The following is a 16,904-nucleotide window of genomic DNA, read 5'->3' as shown; positions in this document are numbered from 1 at the left end:
ATTCTCTTCCTTTCCCTTTCTTATTTGCACAACTCACTGTGCACTGCTACTGCTGATGCTAGGACAGGGCAAATGAAGATATGAACAAGAACACGCTGACTCAAAGATGGTTCCATTTTCCACATCGTAATACACTATAGTCCTTGGTGAGTACTTAAAAATTAACCACTACAATGACTTTAACACAAATGATAAAGAATCAATATAATGATTATAAATCTCTTTCCTTGCAATAGGGAAATATATCAAGGGAAAAAAAATCCTAACATTTTATATTTGCTTTTTAGATAGCCTTTTTAAGAGATGTAGAGGTACTGAAAAAATACTCAAAATGATGAAACTTGGAAATTCTTGACTTCTGTGGCTCACTAGAGCTCAATCAAGTTCTCAGAGAATTAAGAGCAGGTGAAAGAACAGGTCAAACCTATCTACATCCACTGCAAATTACAGAAGCCTAAAGAATCTGTCCCTCTTTACCCTTCATACCAGTAAATGAGAACAGGTGCTATTCCTAATCTCATTTAAAAAAAAAAAGCATTAAAAAATAATGTTTTTAAATTGCTAATTATTAAAGAACTTAAGTATCAAGGGATTTAGAAATCCAAGTAGAGACATCAATGGATGGGTCAGAAGAACAAAAGGGAAAAGTGAAATTGGATAACAAAGGAACCTTAATAGCAGAATTGAGGGGAAAAAACAAATACAAGAACATAACAACCAAGAAAACTGCAAAACACCATCCAAGATTCAGTCATACCTATGGAAGCTGCAAATAACAATGAAATTAAAAAAAAAAAAATCAATAGATAAAAATAAAATTGAAGCAAAAAAAAAAAAAAACCCATAAAAAAAGCAATAGAACTGACAGAACAATTAATGTACATGTTAAAACAAAATAACAGATTTGGAAGAAACAGTAATAAGTACAAACATTAATTAGAAAGCCAGAAGATTAAAAAAAAAAAAAGCTACACATTAAACCTATAGTATTAGAAATATTTTTCAGGGCACTCTAATCAGGCAATATGCTACAAATAAGTAGTAAAAATGCATATGGCACAAATAAGGAGAATCATAACTTGAATTCTTCAAAGCAAATAATCTTAGAACAAACAAAAAAACAACCACCCCTCACATTAATTTTTTTTTTTTTAAACTAAAGTAACATCAATTTGCAAAAACAGTATAACACTCAATGGTCTCTGAATGACCAGGAAGCTGCAGTACTACAACTTTTCTGGTAACCTGAACAACCTCAGGTTAGATGGAAGTAGGTGAAATAGCTGTTAAATCATTTAATTAAACAGCATTTTAAAACGTGCTCACTAGACATGACTGGCTATTTCCAAAGAATGTACTGTATGCAGTTATGTAACAAATTTCTGAAAAACAAATTAGTAAATATATTTGAAATTACATGTATCACAATGTGTTTTTACATTTTGGATTGTACCTGAATACTAAAATTATTCTATGTAAAGCAGAATCCAAAGTTCCTATTAAAGAGACCACATGATTTAGGAGATAGATTCCTGGTTTAGCTACTTAATAGCTGTATAACCCTGGATAAGTGCCTTGGCCTCTCTGAGCCTCAGCTTCTTTATTTGTAAAATGGGAATAACAGAATCCATCTTTATAGGTTGAGGATCAGACGAAAATAATTAAGTGCTCTGAAAACCTTAAAAGCACTACATAAATGTTATCTATTATTGTAAGAATAACCATAGCCTCTCTCTTCTTTTTCAAAGAACATTTGGAATATACTGGTTTATTACTATTGTCAAGGCAGATTTTTAAATTACTTACTAACCTCATAATTTTCTACTTCTCCATCTTCTACATCCAATTCAAAGCTGAAGGCTGGGCCTATTGCAGGTGGCACTGGAAGCATTGATCTACAAGAAAAATCATGAACATTTATTTAACACATTAAAAAAAATTAATGAATAGCGGGAATGGTGGAGAGGACTTTTTGTTGCATTTGAGAAAGGTTGAAGTTCATAAAGGTGTACATTCCAGAACAGGTTAACCATAAATGGCCAATTAAATAAAGAGAATAATGGGTTTTGATGGGGGAATAGCTTGGGCAAAGAACTAACCAAGGAAAGCAATCTTAAATGAAAAAAAGAATGTGGGATAGGGTATGGTAAAAGAGAATAATAGAATAGATAGAATTATCCTTGAAGGATATTGCCAGAACAATTGATGTGAAGGACATCAGAGTAGTAGATTGCAGAGACAAAATAATGCAAAATCATTTTAGTGGTAGTGAGTAAAATAAGGGAGGTGAAACATGGTGGCCAGAAATATCTGGTAGTCTAGGTTTTATATCTCATGTAATTCTGACTAAACTTTATCAAAAGCTTATTAGCCATTTCATTTAGATAACTTAATTTGTCAAGCTGTGAATAAGATTTTGGCATGAGACAAAATGTCTATTTGTACAGACATGTAAGTCCAACGTTCAGGTCCTTCTAATTATTTAAGATCACACCATGGAAGGATTTTAATAATGATAAGTATTTATAGGAGATAATCTATTTCAAATTCTTTTGTCATTTTAAATTTTCTTTAGGTTAGATGTTTGTATCTCATATATAATAGTAGTTGGAAAGGAAAAAAAATGTACCACATAAATAAATAAATATGCTCTACTACTATTGCACAGAGAAAAATGAATATAAATTATCATTATCTTTGAAGAGCTGGATGCTTTAAAAACCAAGTAGTCCTTTAACTGTAAAATGATGATTTTGAGATGATGTGAGTAATTTTATTAATTCTCTAAAACAAAGAATTTTAAAAATGCTTACACATACACTGTCAAGGAAAGTTCCTTTCATTAAACTAACACAAGTTAATTTGTTTTCCTTTTTTTTTTTTTCCTAAAACCATTGCAAGAAATATCAGATAGAAAAAATTCAATCTTCAAAGATAATTTACATTTAACTGTTTCAAAAAAAAGTTTCAGAGTAGAATGGCTTTTTCAGCGACAAAGAATGTATTAACAGAAAATATCAAATTGATGGGAAACTAAAAGATACATTGTGAATTTAAGAATCCTTTAGAAAGTATTTCTCTAAGTCTCAGAGACTGGAGGCTACTCTTCTTCCTCATAAGAGAAACAGGAACAACAGAATAACCAGAAACTGTAGTATAATTAATACCAGTTTTAACAAAACAAAACATCTCATTTTGATTCTTCTGTTGTCTCTTATCTTGTTTGACACCTGCTAGTTTATGTATTTCTTTGGTACACATCTAGGCCTCAGAGAAGAATACAAATTCTTTCCAGATAGAAACTATTCATTTTCTGTTTTTAGCCCCTTGTACATAGAAAGTATTTGAAAAACGTTTTTGAAATTGAATTATCCTTACATCTTTCTATATATTTTTGTTTTAAACTTCTTGAAAATAAAAATATACATCTTAATTTGTTTTGTTTATACAGTTTTATGAACATTATATATGTTTATGTAGAACTATTACCTAAAAGCAATAAATGTTTAATAACTAGGGAAAAACATTTAAAATAGCTAAGACAGAACTTACAGTACATATGGTAGGAGGCTGGGATGATAAGGGGGAGGTGGTATTGGCTGCTGAGATCGGTATCTACTACGTCCTGTAAGTCTTCGAGGCATAAAAGGAGGATAAGGCTATATGGGGGGGAAAAATGCAAAATTATATTATTTGCCTGTGCACTTGACAAATTTATTACCTTTATGCAATATTCATTAAAAAAATATGACTTTGATTGGTATGCTTTCTGAAAGCTAAAGGTTATCTTCTCAAGCAAATTTTTCCATATCAAATACAGTTTTTCCACTGACTTATCCTAGCCTTTGGAAAAACAATTACTGTACTTTTTGGAAAAAGAAATTTAATGAGGATAAGTCTTACCCTTGGGTTCAAGTCACCTTCACAAATACAACAAGGATAAATGGACAAGAGAGCAATTCACCTTTAAGACTGCAAATTTCATACAAGGCAATGATGTATAAGGACCAAGTAATATTCTCTCATGATCAAAGGGTTCAAACTAAAAATTTCATTAAAATACTATACTACACTACTATAGTATACTACTATAACTACTATATACGATAACTAGTTCATACCTAGATTACTGTTTTCCATTCTAGGCACTACAGTTTAAGGAGGACACTGAAAAACTAGACAGTATTCAATAAAGAATTTTAAGATCATACCATGGAAGGATTTTAATAATGATAATACCAACAGCTCATATATAAAATATCTACTAAGAGCACTGCATGCATTATCTTATCTAATCCTCAAAATGGTACCTAGTTCAGAGAATTATTATGCTTATTTTAACAGAGGAGAAAAATGAGGCTCAGAAAGAGTAAGTGACTTCCCAGGTCCCAAAGCTAGTATGTATCTGAAGTATGGTTTGAACATAGGATTTCCTAAAATGGAATTAGGGATATGTTTAGCCTGGAGTTTGAAGACTTTGAAAGGCAAATATGTAGAAGAGTTTAAAAAAGCAAAACAAAACCCAAACTATTTTCATTGGCTTCACAGGGCAGAATGGGAAGAATCCAAATTGTAAGTAAGAAGGTTTATATTTTATATGGAGATAAACTTCCTAACAATTAAAGCTATCCCAAAAGTGGAAAGTGATGTCTCAGAACGAAGTGCATCCCGTACTAGAATATGCCAGGAGAAAAGCAGGAGGATATTTGCTACGTGTCCAAAGGCTATTTTTTGTTCATGTATAGGTGGGACTCTGGAGTCTCTAATCTCTTTCATTTCTGAGAGAATGATTCTGAGATTTTCGGAATGCTTCCTTTAGTAAACCCTTTAAAATCAAATTTTATTTTTAAAAAAAAATCACATTTCTGTTAAAATACTAACATTCAAGCTAAGTGATGAAATCTAAGAATAATATTTTAATGTTTGAGAAGACTAGAAGAACAGTGCCACCATTAAAATAATGAATAAAGTCAAACAGACCAAGTGGTCTAGGAGGAAGTTCAGTTTTGGACATGCTGAGTCAGAGATACTCATGTTGTGCATCTAGGCAGAGATATGCAGCAAGAGATTTATGATTGCAGGACTGAAAAATCAGCAAGAGGCAAAGACTAACATGGATATTTGGAGAGAAGACTTAATTGTATATATCTATGTTGAGGAAGGTGAAAAAGGATGTAATTTAAAAGTGTTTGTCTTAGCAAACATTCCCAGTTTGGTCCTGGAATTATTTATGAAGTAGTGAAGGATATCACTTCTAATCTACATCCCTATTTTCCTTCTTCCCCTTTTTTGTTTTAAGAAAAGAAAAAGATGTCTTTAAAATACATTATGAATCTTCCCTCACAACAAAAGAAAACAAATTTCTTTTCTTTTTGAAAACAAACATAATTAATGGATTTTAAAGTAGGTATTCCTAACACATTATTAATTATTCCCTCTGCATGCCTATTTTGTTCATTTTCAAGCCAACCTTTAAAGATTAGAGAACATTCAATAAAAAAACTTTACGTACAGAATGTACAAATAAAACCAGCACAAAACAAATTACATAATTTAATGTTATATTCAGAAAAAAAGTTCCTTGAAAAAAAAAATTTTAATTCTTTATACAGTTATCACTATTTAAACATTTGTAAGGTAGCAGAATTTTAAAAATCATCTAGATAAAAAATTATGGCTTAAATAACTTATGTTCAACCTTAGATTAAATAATGGTAGTGTCTATGTGAAACAATTATTTCAAGAAAATATATTGAAAAATATACACAGTGATAAGAACTTACTACTCCAAAAGACACCTCCTGGTGCAAAGGATCGTGTGTTAAGAACTGGAGAGGGGCCGATGGAGGCAATGTTGGAGGATGGGCTGATGCAGGATAAGTAAAGCCTCCTACAGGAAGATGTTCTCCCAAGAGCTCGACTTCATTTTCTATCCTTTGTAATGGCTGATTAAAACACATACACAAAACAAATTTTATTTCCACATTCAGACAAACTGGGTTCACTTTAAGTTTTATGACCTGAAACAACTCTTTGCAGAACAGTTTTGCTATGTCAGACTGAATCATCTTCTAACACCATTCTGAAACATCAAGTGAGACTATAGAGCACATGAATACTGCTATAGACTTGTATTAACTTGAAAATAATATACATAGTAAAAAAGACGTTAAACATTTCCAATATTCATGACTTCAAAGGATAAATTACTTTTACTACTTGAATCCTTTTTTCACACAAAGGAACAAAAGAATACCATAGCATATACACATTGCTTAAAACTGCTTCTGTTTAACAGTCCTTTGATATACTCATGATTTTCAGCCATCTAAAACATGTAAAATACAGTATAACAATTAGTGAAATATATAAATTAACTTTTTAAACTAAGAACCAGAACAGAATGTGTATATCTATCACGAAGAAAGATTAACTACTGACATTGTGATTTTATAAACACTAAAAATCAAAATAAAGTATTTTTATTGTAATTGGTTCCAATTTTCAGTCATTTCCATATCTTTTATAAGGAATTTATTGGTCTGGCTTTTCAGGCACCAAGTATTTCTTTCCTCACTCCAACTCAAATAGCATGCTACTTTAAATAAGTCTTCATTTGAAGAAAAATCCATATGGTGATTTCTTTTGTCTATAATTTTTTTTTTAGCTGAGCTCTCTGTAAAATTTACAGAGAGCTCAGCTAAAAAAAAAAATTAAGGGTTACTTCTTTTATTTATCTTAGTTCTTTTTTAAAAAATGAAGATAAATTAAAAACTTGCTAGGGAGAAAATTTCTAACAGTTTAAGTTTTTTATGCTACAATGAACTACAATGAACATCTAAGGAATTGCTGCCTTACTCCATTTCTGGTACTCATCTACTATTGTGCCTACATGCGGCAGAATGGAAGAGGTCATGAATGAGGACAGTTAATAGTCACAACACTATTGCTCATACGGAATATGCTGAGGCCCATTTCAATACCTTCTAACCCTACTGTTTAGAATCCTATCTCTGCCATTTCTCCCTTGCTTCACCTAATTTCTTGGTTGCTGGTTAGGAACAGTTTACTTAGAAACTGCTAAGTGTCTTTCCCTCCAGCTATCAATTATGGTGTTCACATTCTAATCTCTCCTGAATACATAGAATTCTCATGTTCTGAATTCATATATACCACAAGGTACTGATTACCAAGCCATAGCCCCATGCTTATCCACAATCTTCCAAAGCAACCAGCCTAACAAATCTTAATCCAGTCCCTGCCATATGGCTGCCTATGACTGGGTAAATGCCAATATAACTAATTGCTAAAATACAGTTTTTTGACCAACTGTGGATTTATGTTATACCTGAACCCTGGAAAAAAGGGAAGACTTAGTTTTTATAACATAAAAGACGAACAGGATAAATATTATTGTTATTTTTTAAACATAATCAATCAAGAAGCATTTATTAAGTATTTACTATATTCCAGGCACTATACTCAGTTGTACTAATGCGGGGAATATACAGAAAAGGCAAAATTTAATTCCTGTCCTCAAAAAGCTTCTGTTCTAATGGAAGAAACAACATGTACATATATAGGAATATACAAAATACACACTGAGTGGATGAAAGTTAAGTAGTACTTTGGATTGGGGAGAGTAGAGAAAGTAGCAGAAAAAGCCTCTTTTAATCAGTACCATTTGTATCATCTTGAAAGAAGCCAGGAATTCTAAGAGGTGGAGATAAGAAGAAAGTACATTCTAGGTATGGGGAAACTAAGTGTAAAGACAGAGAGAAGGGATGTGACATCATAGATGATGAATATCTAGAATAAGTCAACATTGGCAAACAATAGATTATGTGAAAAAGAATTTCATGTAAGAAAAATTAAAAGATAAAAAGGGACCAAGTTGTAAAAGTTTTCAACTATACATCCTAGAGGTAATAAAAAGCCATTAGAGTTGGGAGGGAGGGAAAAGAAGAGAGAAAGTAATATCATGTTCAAAGGTGCATTTTAGAAAAATTATTTTGACATTTGTGTGGAGGATGGATTGGAGTGGAGAAGTCTGAGGCAGGGAAATCAATTAGGAGTCTAGGAAAGAGATGAGAAAGACATGAATTAGACTGGTGACTATATTGGAGAGAAAGGAACGGAGAAAGAAATGACATTCAGTAACAGATCATATGTGATGAAAAAGACTGAAGAGTCAAGAATGTGAGTGCCCTTGATGGTAACAGTAAGTTTGGAAGCGGGATGGGTTTAAAGAGTTCTTATCTGGACACAATGATTTTGAAGTACTGATAGGACATCTAGTATTCCATATCCAATATGTGGCTGGTGACCTGGGACTAAAACTCGGGCTAGTGACTAAGACTGGATAAAGAGATCTAGTAATCATCTGCATAATGTTACCCAAATCTGTGGGAGCAAATGAGTTCACAAACAGAAAGAGGATAGAGAAAAGATAATTCAGAACACAGCACCTCGTATAACATCCAGTTATTGGACATGACATAGATGAAAAAGTCAGCAAAGGAAATTGAGGAAAAAGGTAGAAGACAAACCTAGAGAAAGCACTGACATGAAAAGCAAAAGAAGAAAAGAGTATCCAGGAGAGAGTGATCAAGAGAGTCAAATGCTGAGAAATTAAGGACAAATATTAAGAAAACCGCATTTAGGTGTGGCAATTTAGAAATCAATGGTAACTCTGGAGACATGTAGTTTCAATTAAGTGATGAGTGAAAGAGAATGCAGAAGCACCAAACATATTAAAAAAAAAAAAAAAAAAAAAAAAAAAAAAAGCTTTTCCCTCCTTTTTCCCTTGAGTTGATCCAAGAAAGAAAGGAGAGCTATATAATAAGACTTAGCAAAGACTTTTTAGAGATGGGGAAGACTTAAGAGTGTTTGTAGACAGAAGAAACTGATTACTATTGAGAAGTAATGAAAAGTCAGATTAACTGGATGAAGACAATAGGACCAAAAGCAAGTGGAAAGAAATGAGTGTTAAAGGTGACTTTAGGTCACAGGTGCTAAATGACTCAAACCTGGACCTTTAGGGAAGCTGGAAATATTAAAAGGAAAAAAGTCAATATTCAAAAAGATTCCATATGCTCTATTTAAGGCTTACTTCTATCTTAAAGCAAACTAATTCCTGTCTCCAAACTCCAAGAGGATTTTTATTTTAATTACTTTTACTACTGGGACTGCAAACAAAAAAATAGAAAAAAAATGATAGCACATCATTAATACATAAAGCAGGAATTCCCAATTAATTTCAGGTGAATCTGCATTAAGTCATACCAAACTTCTACTTGTAGAATATAGATTCTTTTTTTCTCTAGTACAATAAATTATCAAGTATACACACCTTTATTCTACTAAGTGACAATGAGTAAATCTGGGCTTAAATTTTCAACAAATTTATAGGCAAAAGAATAAAAGTATATACATACCGATCGTGATTGCTGTGTTTGGAAGGGGACAAACTGGCCAGGTGGTGGCAAATGAGGAGGATGATGTGGAGAAAGGTGAGGTGGATGTAAAAGAAATGGATCACTAGATATAAGAGGTGGGAATGCAGCATATGGTACTGGTAAGTGCTGAACTGAACATGCCTGAAGCATCTGTAAGAGAAAAACACATTATTTTTGTTCCTAATAAAGGAATAGTATGATTTATTTGAAATATTCCCCCCCCAAATAAACAAAATGTCTATCAGAGAAAATGGGTAAACTACGAAAATACTTTCAATAGGTAAAATTAATAGTGTAATAAAGCAAATGAGAAAAATCCAGACTGTGCTATCAATTAACTAAATTTCAATGTCTAAATCTAATATTCATGCTCATAAAAACACTGGCCCTCTTAGCATCATCTTGCTAGTTACCCATTTACCAATGACTTTTTCCTTCTCCCTATTTCCCCCTCACCAGCCTTTTGTCAAGTCTTTCTCATTCTATTGAATGATGTACTCGATTCTTCTGAACTCTGGGACTGGGAAGATTAGCTTCCTGTCACCTGTTGGAGGTGGTATAGTTAGAATGCCTTCACTGAAGGAAAAGAGGGAGAAGAAAGGACTTAATGGCACCTACCCAGAAGAGATTAGATGGGGTGGAACACTCATGGAAAGTAGGAAGGGATAAGACTGGATGAATTGTACCCATAGAGGAGATGGGGAGTAGAAAAGAGCAGACACAAACAAATACTCTAAAATAAAGGAGAGGCGAGAGAAGGGGAGGAAAGAAAAGCAAGGGGTACTTGGGGTGGAGGGCCCGGCCTCATCTCAGCTGTCTTCTTTTGTTCTTCTTTACAGATGCCTAAAAGGTCCCACATTATTTCACTTCATTGCAGTAAGCATTTATTAAACACTTACTAAGCATGAAATACTTTGCTGTGTGCCAGAAATACAAAAATAAAACTAAATTAAAGAAATTGGTACAGGGATCTTACCTTCATTCTCTGGGGGCAGAGGGTGGGCAGGGGCATGCAACATATAAACAAATAAGTAAATAAAAGATAATTTGAGAAGAAAGAACACTAACAACTAGGGTATGGGGGAGAGGGACAGTCTTCAAATAGGAAGAGATAATAACTGAATCTTAGTAAGGAAGCAAAAGAGGCTAAGTGACAAGTGAGAAAGGATGATATTCCAGCAGAGGGAAAAAAACCTATGAAAAGGGCCTGAAAAGGGCCTACAGTAAAGAGATGGAACAGCAAAGCAGCAGGTTTAGCCAGAATGCAGAATATTTCAAAAGGAGCAAAGTGAAATAAACTGCAAAATATAGGTTGGAGAAAGAATATAGAGAAATAAGAATTTCCCCCCCCAGATTTTAACGAGCTACCGAAATTTCTTATGTTTTAACTATGGAATTTAGTTAGATCTATACTTGGTAGATGAGTCAAGGAAGGACCCACAACAACTCCAAGACTAACTATAGAACCAGGGTTAATCTCCAAAAGCAATAGAGTTGCATATCTGAAAGCAGTTAACGGAATCATTTTTATTTTTTCTACCTCCAGTGCTTGGTATATAGTAAGTGCTTCCAAAATGTTTTTCCATTCTATTCCCTGATACTGTCTTATCCTTACACTAAGGCATATTATTGATAAGATGTTACAAGAAGCTAGATGAATACTTACAGGAGGAGGCACACTACAGACGGGGAGGTGCTGCCCACTGAAAACCACAGAGCATCCTGGAACCTGCTGTGTATTGCAAGCAGGGATGTGCTGGCCAGTGCAAAGTGGAATCCCATGTGGAGCAACTGTTGTTACAGTATAAGAAACCGGGACTGTGCCTTGATGGAGCTACAATAAAGAGATGAATGTAAAGTTAATAGGCACTAGTGACAGATGATAAATATTAATATTAAGTAAGTGTGAGAGTCTACTGAAAAGGGCAATGTTTTTGGTCTCAGGAGGACCTAGATTCACATCCCAAATCTTAAGTGAACCCTTAGTTGTGAGACCTTTGGGAAGTCTCCTTCACTTCAGTTTCCACATTGAGAGAAGATCCTTTATCTTCTATCTCCTATCAACTCTTATACTGTACAATGTGTAATGTAAAGATTCTATGGAGAATCTTTTAATGGATTTAAGAAAAACAATTCTCTATTTGCAGTACATAAAATCAGACTTTCTGCAAAGGAAAACATTTACTTTATCACAGATATGATAAAAGTTAACTTTGGGGAATTGGGGTAGATCTGTTGGAAAGCTGGCTGGGGCTCTAAGAAGTTAAGCAATGTGTCACACAATTAACATTTAAGAGGTAGGACATGAACCCATGCTTTTTTGATTTTAAGTGACAGATAAGGGCTGAGATAGCTGTATATCCATAGGTTATATTACCTTATAGTTAAGAAGGAATGTGAATGACTAAAAAGAATGCCCCACCAGAAACTGGAAACTGAATAGATGCCCATCAATTGGAGAATGGCTGAATAAATTGTGGTATATGAATATTATGGAATATTATTATTCGGTAAGAAATAACCAACAGGATGATTTCAGAAAGGTCTGGAGAGACTAACACAAACTGATGCTGAGTGAAAAGAGCAGGGCCAGGAGATCCTTATATACTTCAACAACAATACTATATGATGATCAATTCTGATGGACTTGGCCATCTTCAGCAATGAGATGAACCAAATCAGTTCCAATGGAGCAGTAATGAACTGAACCAGCTACGCCCAGCGAAAGAACTCTGGGAGATGACTAAGAACCATTACACTGAATTCCCAATCCTTATATTTTTAGCTGCCTGCATTTTGGATTTCCTTCACAGGCTAATTGTACAATATTTCAGAGTCCAATTCTTTTTGTACAGCAAAATAACAATTTGGTCATATATACTTATTGTGTATCTAATTTATACTTTAATATATTTAACATCTACTGGCCATCCTGCCATCTAGGAGAAGGGGTGGGGGGAAGGAGGGGAAAAATTGGAACAAAAGGTTTGGTAATTGTCAATGTTGTAAAATTACCCATACATATAACTTGTAAATAAAAAGCTATGAAATTTAAAAAAAAAAAAAAAAAAAAAAAAGAATGCCCCATAGAGACTTGAATTCCAAGCTGCATACTATTATCGGAATCCTTTGATCAAAACCTTGACAATAGCTTTTCCCATTCTACCAAAAAGTTTCTATTCTAAAATTCAGTGAATTTCTTTAGCTTGAGATATACAGATGCCTTTGGCCTAAAATAAAGTCATAATAATTCCTGTGGGCCTTTTTTGACATTTGTAGCTGCTAAGGATACTCTGAGTCTATAATCCTTTTCTCCTTTAATACAATGAAAATACCCATTTAAAATATTATCCCACCCCCACCCCCACCCCACCCCAACTCAAGACACTGATTTTTGGAATTGTTGAGAACTCAAGGTATCCTGTATATGCAAATTAAATTGCTCCTTCCCCCTCTTTTTTTGATTAAGAAACTTGCCAAAAGGAAGAAATCTCAATGAATGACAGTGTCTACTTAATAGAAGCATTTCTGCACAATACCTGATCATGTATGTCAACCATCACTGCATTCTGCTGAGGTGGGTGAGCAGCAGGATGTAACATACGTGGAGATACATTCGGAGGATGGAAGGCTCGAGGCTCCTCTATTGCTTGCTGCTGTCCGTATGAAAGATGGTGATAGTTTTCATCTTGACTAATGGAATTATGCCGAGAAAGACGATCCCTCCTTCCTCTCTGGCGTCTAACAGGAGGACTGAAACACATTACATGTGAAAGAAAAGAGAAAAATTAATTTGGGTTACCAACAGGATCCTGGGTACTCTCATTATTGGTTACTATGTGAGTGTTTGGGGGAATGAATCTGTGATTTCACTAGTACAGAGAGCATCCAATACTAAGGACCTTTTTTTAGCACCTTGTGGTCTTAAGAGCAGGGGCTCATTTCTTGAGTCATGGAACCACTGGAAATCTAATGACACCTATGAACTTCTCAAGATAATGTTTTTTTTTTTTTTTTAATAAAATAGAATTATGAAGGAAAGCAACTATATTAAAATATACTCATTTAAAAAAAATATATATATATATATTCTAAACCAAGATTTTAAAAACCAAAAAATATATTTTTCAAAAACATGTCTTGGGAAAAACTGCTTGGAGTGCACTGAAAGGATAAATGATTTGCTCAGGTAAACTCCTTGAGATTAGGGAATCTATTTTATTCTTTATATCTGTATCCCAGTGTCTGGAACATTGAAAACAATAAGTATTTGTTGACTGATTATGTAATACATATGTTCCAGAAAAGTTCCTTGTACAAATATTAATTATGCTCTATACCCTTAACCTGAGCTCCCAAAATTTATAATAAAAGTTCTGGCCGTTTTTTTTTTTTTTCCTTAAACTGTTCATAATAGGGCTTAGAAGATAGCAGTGCTAAGAAAGGTAACATGGTAGAGCGGAGAGAATACTACATCTGGAATGAACTAAGCTACCTCCTTGACATCTGGCAACTCATTCCGCCTCTATCACAGGCTCTGGTTTCTCAGTCAGGGATTGGAGAGACTTGGAGTCTTATGACCAAAACAGAGAGTTATAATGTCCTCTAGTACTATTTCAAAATTATTTCAAAAAAGGAACTATGCACAAGAGCCACAACAATTGCATCTGATCTAGAGGCCATGACAGGATTAATCCTAACAATGTTACCAGTTTTGGAAATGAACAGTGGAGAAGCTAATCCTAAAAAGAATAACTCACCAGTCTCTTAGCAGCTGCAACCCCTGACAGCATACCTTGATATAGTGCTTACCTATAATTCTATGGCTACAAGAAAAAAGCTTAACTCTGTTCCACCTGAAGAGAGGGAGGTGTAGGTATGTAGGAGCTGGTTCTGCTTATGGTTGTACAATAACAGTTTTCAGAGGGATAACTAAACAACAGGGACTGTGCTAGGTTTGAAGGAAAAAAGACTGAAGCTGATGAAAAATGAATTCCTTAGTGTGGAAAGAAGCTAAGACAGCATTGGACCCAGCCCCAAGAACACACTGTCAAAGAGGAAAGAGTCAAAAAGTGAGCAATAGAATAACTTTAAGGAGAAAAAAAAAAAAGATACCAAGTACAAATGATCCTAGGAAGAAGAAACACCAGTTAAAAACTCAGTACCCAAGCTGATAAATCAACAGGAAAATAAAACAGAAGTTGATGATGGCCACCAAGACATCTAAATAACCACAAATGTATCTAAATAAATATTGCAAGACAAAGGAAAATGAACCAACACCCCATGACAGAAAGAAACCCATGGATTTCCCAAAGCTCATGAAACTGCAGCAGGATGCCCCAGGATGGTTCAAAATAGAAACAAGAATCTTGAAAGAAATTAAAAGATAACAAATGGCAGCAGAAATTCCCCTCCAGCAGAAATAATTAGACTGGGGAAATATCTGAATCCACAGGGTTAATAATCTATTTAGCAAATAAAAGACAGAACAAATGATTGCAAACACATATATTATTCTGGAAGAAAAGCAAAAAGCACTAATGTTTAAAAAAAAAAAAACCACACATGATCTTTATACAAACAAAACACTTCGGTTTTGAGGACATGTATAAAGACAATTTAAAAACCTAAGTCTGCAAGAAAGTATAAAAAAAAAAAAGGCATTAAATTAGATGGCTTCTAACGGTCTTTTATTATTACTGAGTTGTTTTTAATCACATTCGACTCTATGTAATCTCATCTGGGTTTTTCTTAACAAAGATACTAAAGTGGTTTGTCATTTCCTTTCCAGTTCATTGTGCAGAAGAGGACACTGAGGCAGAGACTTAAGCGACTTGCCCCGAGTTACACAGCTAGTATCTGATGCCTCTGATTTCATGAAGATGAATCTTCCTGCCAGGATGTGCCATCTTGCTGCCCTAAGGTCTTTTAAGAGCTCTAAGCCAGAAGCTGCTACAATGCAAAAAACATTAGGTTTATATAGCACGCACTTAAATATTCACTAGCAAGAGCACTGTGCTATATATACATGGAATGAGAAAGTATGCATTCCCTGACTTCAAGGAATCAACAATATAATATTTTTTTAAAAACATACTGGAAATTACTAGAATGTAAGAATTGCAATGAAAGAATTATATGACGTAGCAAAAAAGAACAGCTATGTGATACTGAAGAGGAAATTCCTTACTAACTGGGAGGCATCAGGGAAACGATCAAACTAAAGGAACTATCAAGTGAATTGCACTTTAAAAATGGGAAGGAAATCTATATGAAAAGGGGGACAAGGAAAACATTTCAAATATAGGCAACTTAAGAAAATACATGGAAATGTCTAATGTGCATCTGGGGTGCAGAATGATTGAGATGAAATGAAACAGAATAAACATAAGAGAAATATTAGAACTGAAAAAACAGTCTGCCATCAATGCTGTAGCAGGTCTGGTATAGAAGAGAGAGCCATAAAACAATTCTGAGGGCTGACATACTCAGATCCATGCATAAGAAATATTATTAGAGCTGTAGTGAATTATGGTTGCTTGAAAATGAATAGAGCATGTAAAATGTGTCTATGAAGACTAAGGAGATTATTATAGCAAAGTGCTAATGGGCAATTCAATTCAGCTAAGCACTTATATATGTCAGGGCCTGTGGTAGGTGCTGAAGATAAAAATACCAAAAGGCAACAGTCCCAGTTCTCATTTAACAGTTTATATTCTACTGGTGTGGGGAGGTGAGGGAGTCAACATGTATACAGATTGGTAAATTCAAAATGTATACAAAGTAAATAGAAAAGTAATTGGGGATAAGGGCAAGAAAGCAAATTAAAGATTTAGTGTTATACTAATCATACAAGTGGACATATTTGATACTATTAGATAAAAATAACAAAACATTTATATGTAGGAATATCAAAGTTAGGAATTCCAAAGGAAAAAATTTCTTTAAAATAGGAATAGAGAGTTTAAGCAATAATAATGTCTTTCAAAACACAAAAATCAAATAGTCTCTATCCTTGAAGAGTATGTATTCTAACACAAAAACAACAGAGACATAACAAAACAGAGTATACTGGCATTAGAAAGGTAGAAAGCATTAAAGCTATTGGGGGGTCAAGAAGTGTCTTCACTCAGAAAGTGTAATCAAAGATGATTCTTGAAGAATTTCAAGAAGTAGAAGCAAGGAAGGACTGCCTAACAATTAGTGGACAGGAAACACCAAGGTAAGGAGATGAAAGATGGAGTGACTAATGTGAAAAATACTAAGAAAGTCAGTTTGGCTACACTGTATAGTGTGTCAAGAGGGAAAGCAATATGAGAAGGGTGATAAGGAAGGTTTAGGATAGGTTGTGGAAGGCTTAAAATGCCAAATGGAACAGTTTATATTTTGATCCTTGAGGTTTTAGGAAGTCATTGGATCTTACTGAGGCTGAGAAGGTGACAT

At 34.0% G+C, this 16,904-nt stretch overlaps 1 protein-coding gene across 5 annotated transcripts in view; it reads right to left on the bottom strand.

The window, feature by feature from the left end:
* Window positions 1-16,904, bottom strand: part of RNF38 (ring finger protein 38) — a 197,055-nt gene that overhangs the window by 13,363 nt on the left and 166,788 nt on the right. For all 5 annotated transcript variants that reach the window (XM_031937189.1, XM_031937199.1, XM_031937204.1 and 2 more), the window contains 6 exons: window positions 12,998-13,211; window positions 11,125-11,292; window positions 9,438-9,608; window positions 5,784-5,945; window positions 3,553-3,659; window positions 1,811-1,895 (listed from right to left, as the gene is read on the bottom strand). In XM_031937189.1, coding sequence (XP_031793049.1) covers window positions 1,811-1,895; window positions 3,553-3,659; window positions 5,784-5,945; window positions 9,438-9,608; window positions 11,125-11,292; window positions 12,998-13,211 — 907 coding nt within the window. The remainder of the gene's footprint in view (window positions 1-1,810; window positions 1,896-3,552; window positions 3,660-5,783; window positions 5,946-9,437; window positions 9,609-11,124; window positions 11,293-12,997; window positions 13,212-16,904) is intronic.

Source organism: Sarcophilus harrisii, chromosome 1 (assembly GCF_902635505.1).
Source record: "Sarcophilus harrisii chromosome 1, mSarHar1.11, whole genome shotgun sequence".
Classification (NCBI taxonomy): Eukaryota; Metazoa; Chordata; class Mammalia; order Dasyuromorphia; family Dasyuridae; genus Sarcophilus; species Sarcophilus harrisii.
The sequence above is the reverse complement of the archived record's forward strand: the minus strand, read 5'-3'. Positions and strand labels throughout refer to the sequence as shown.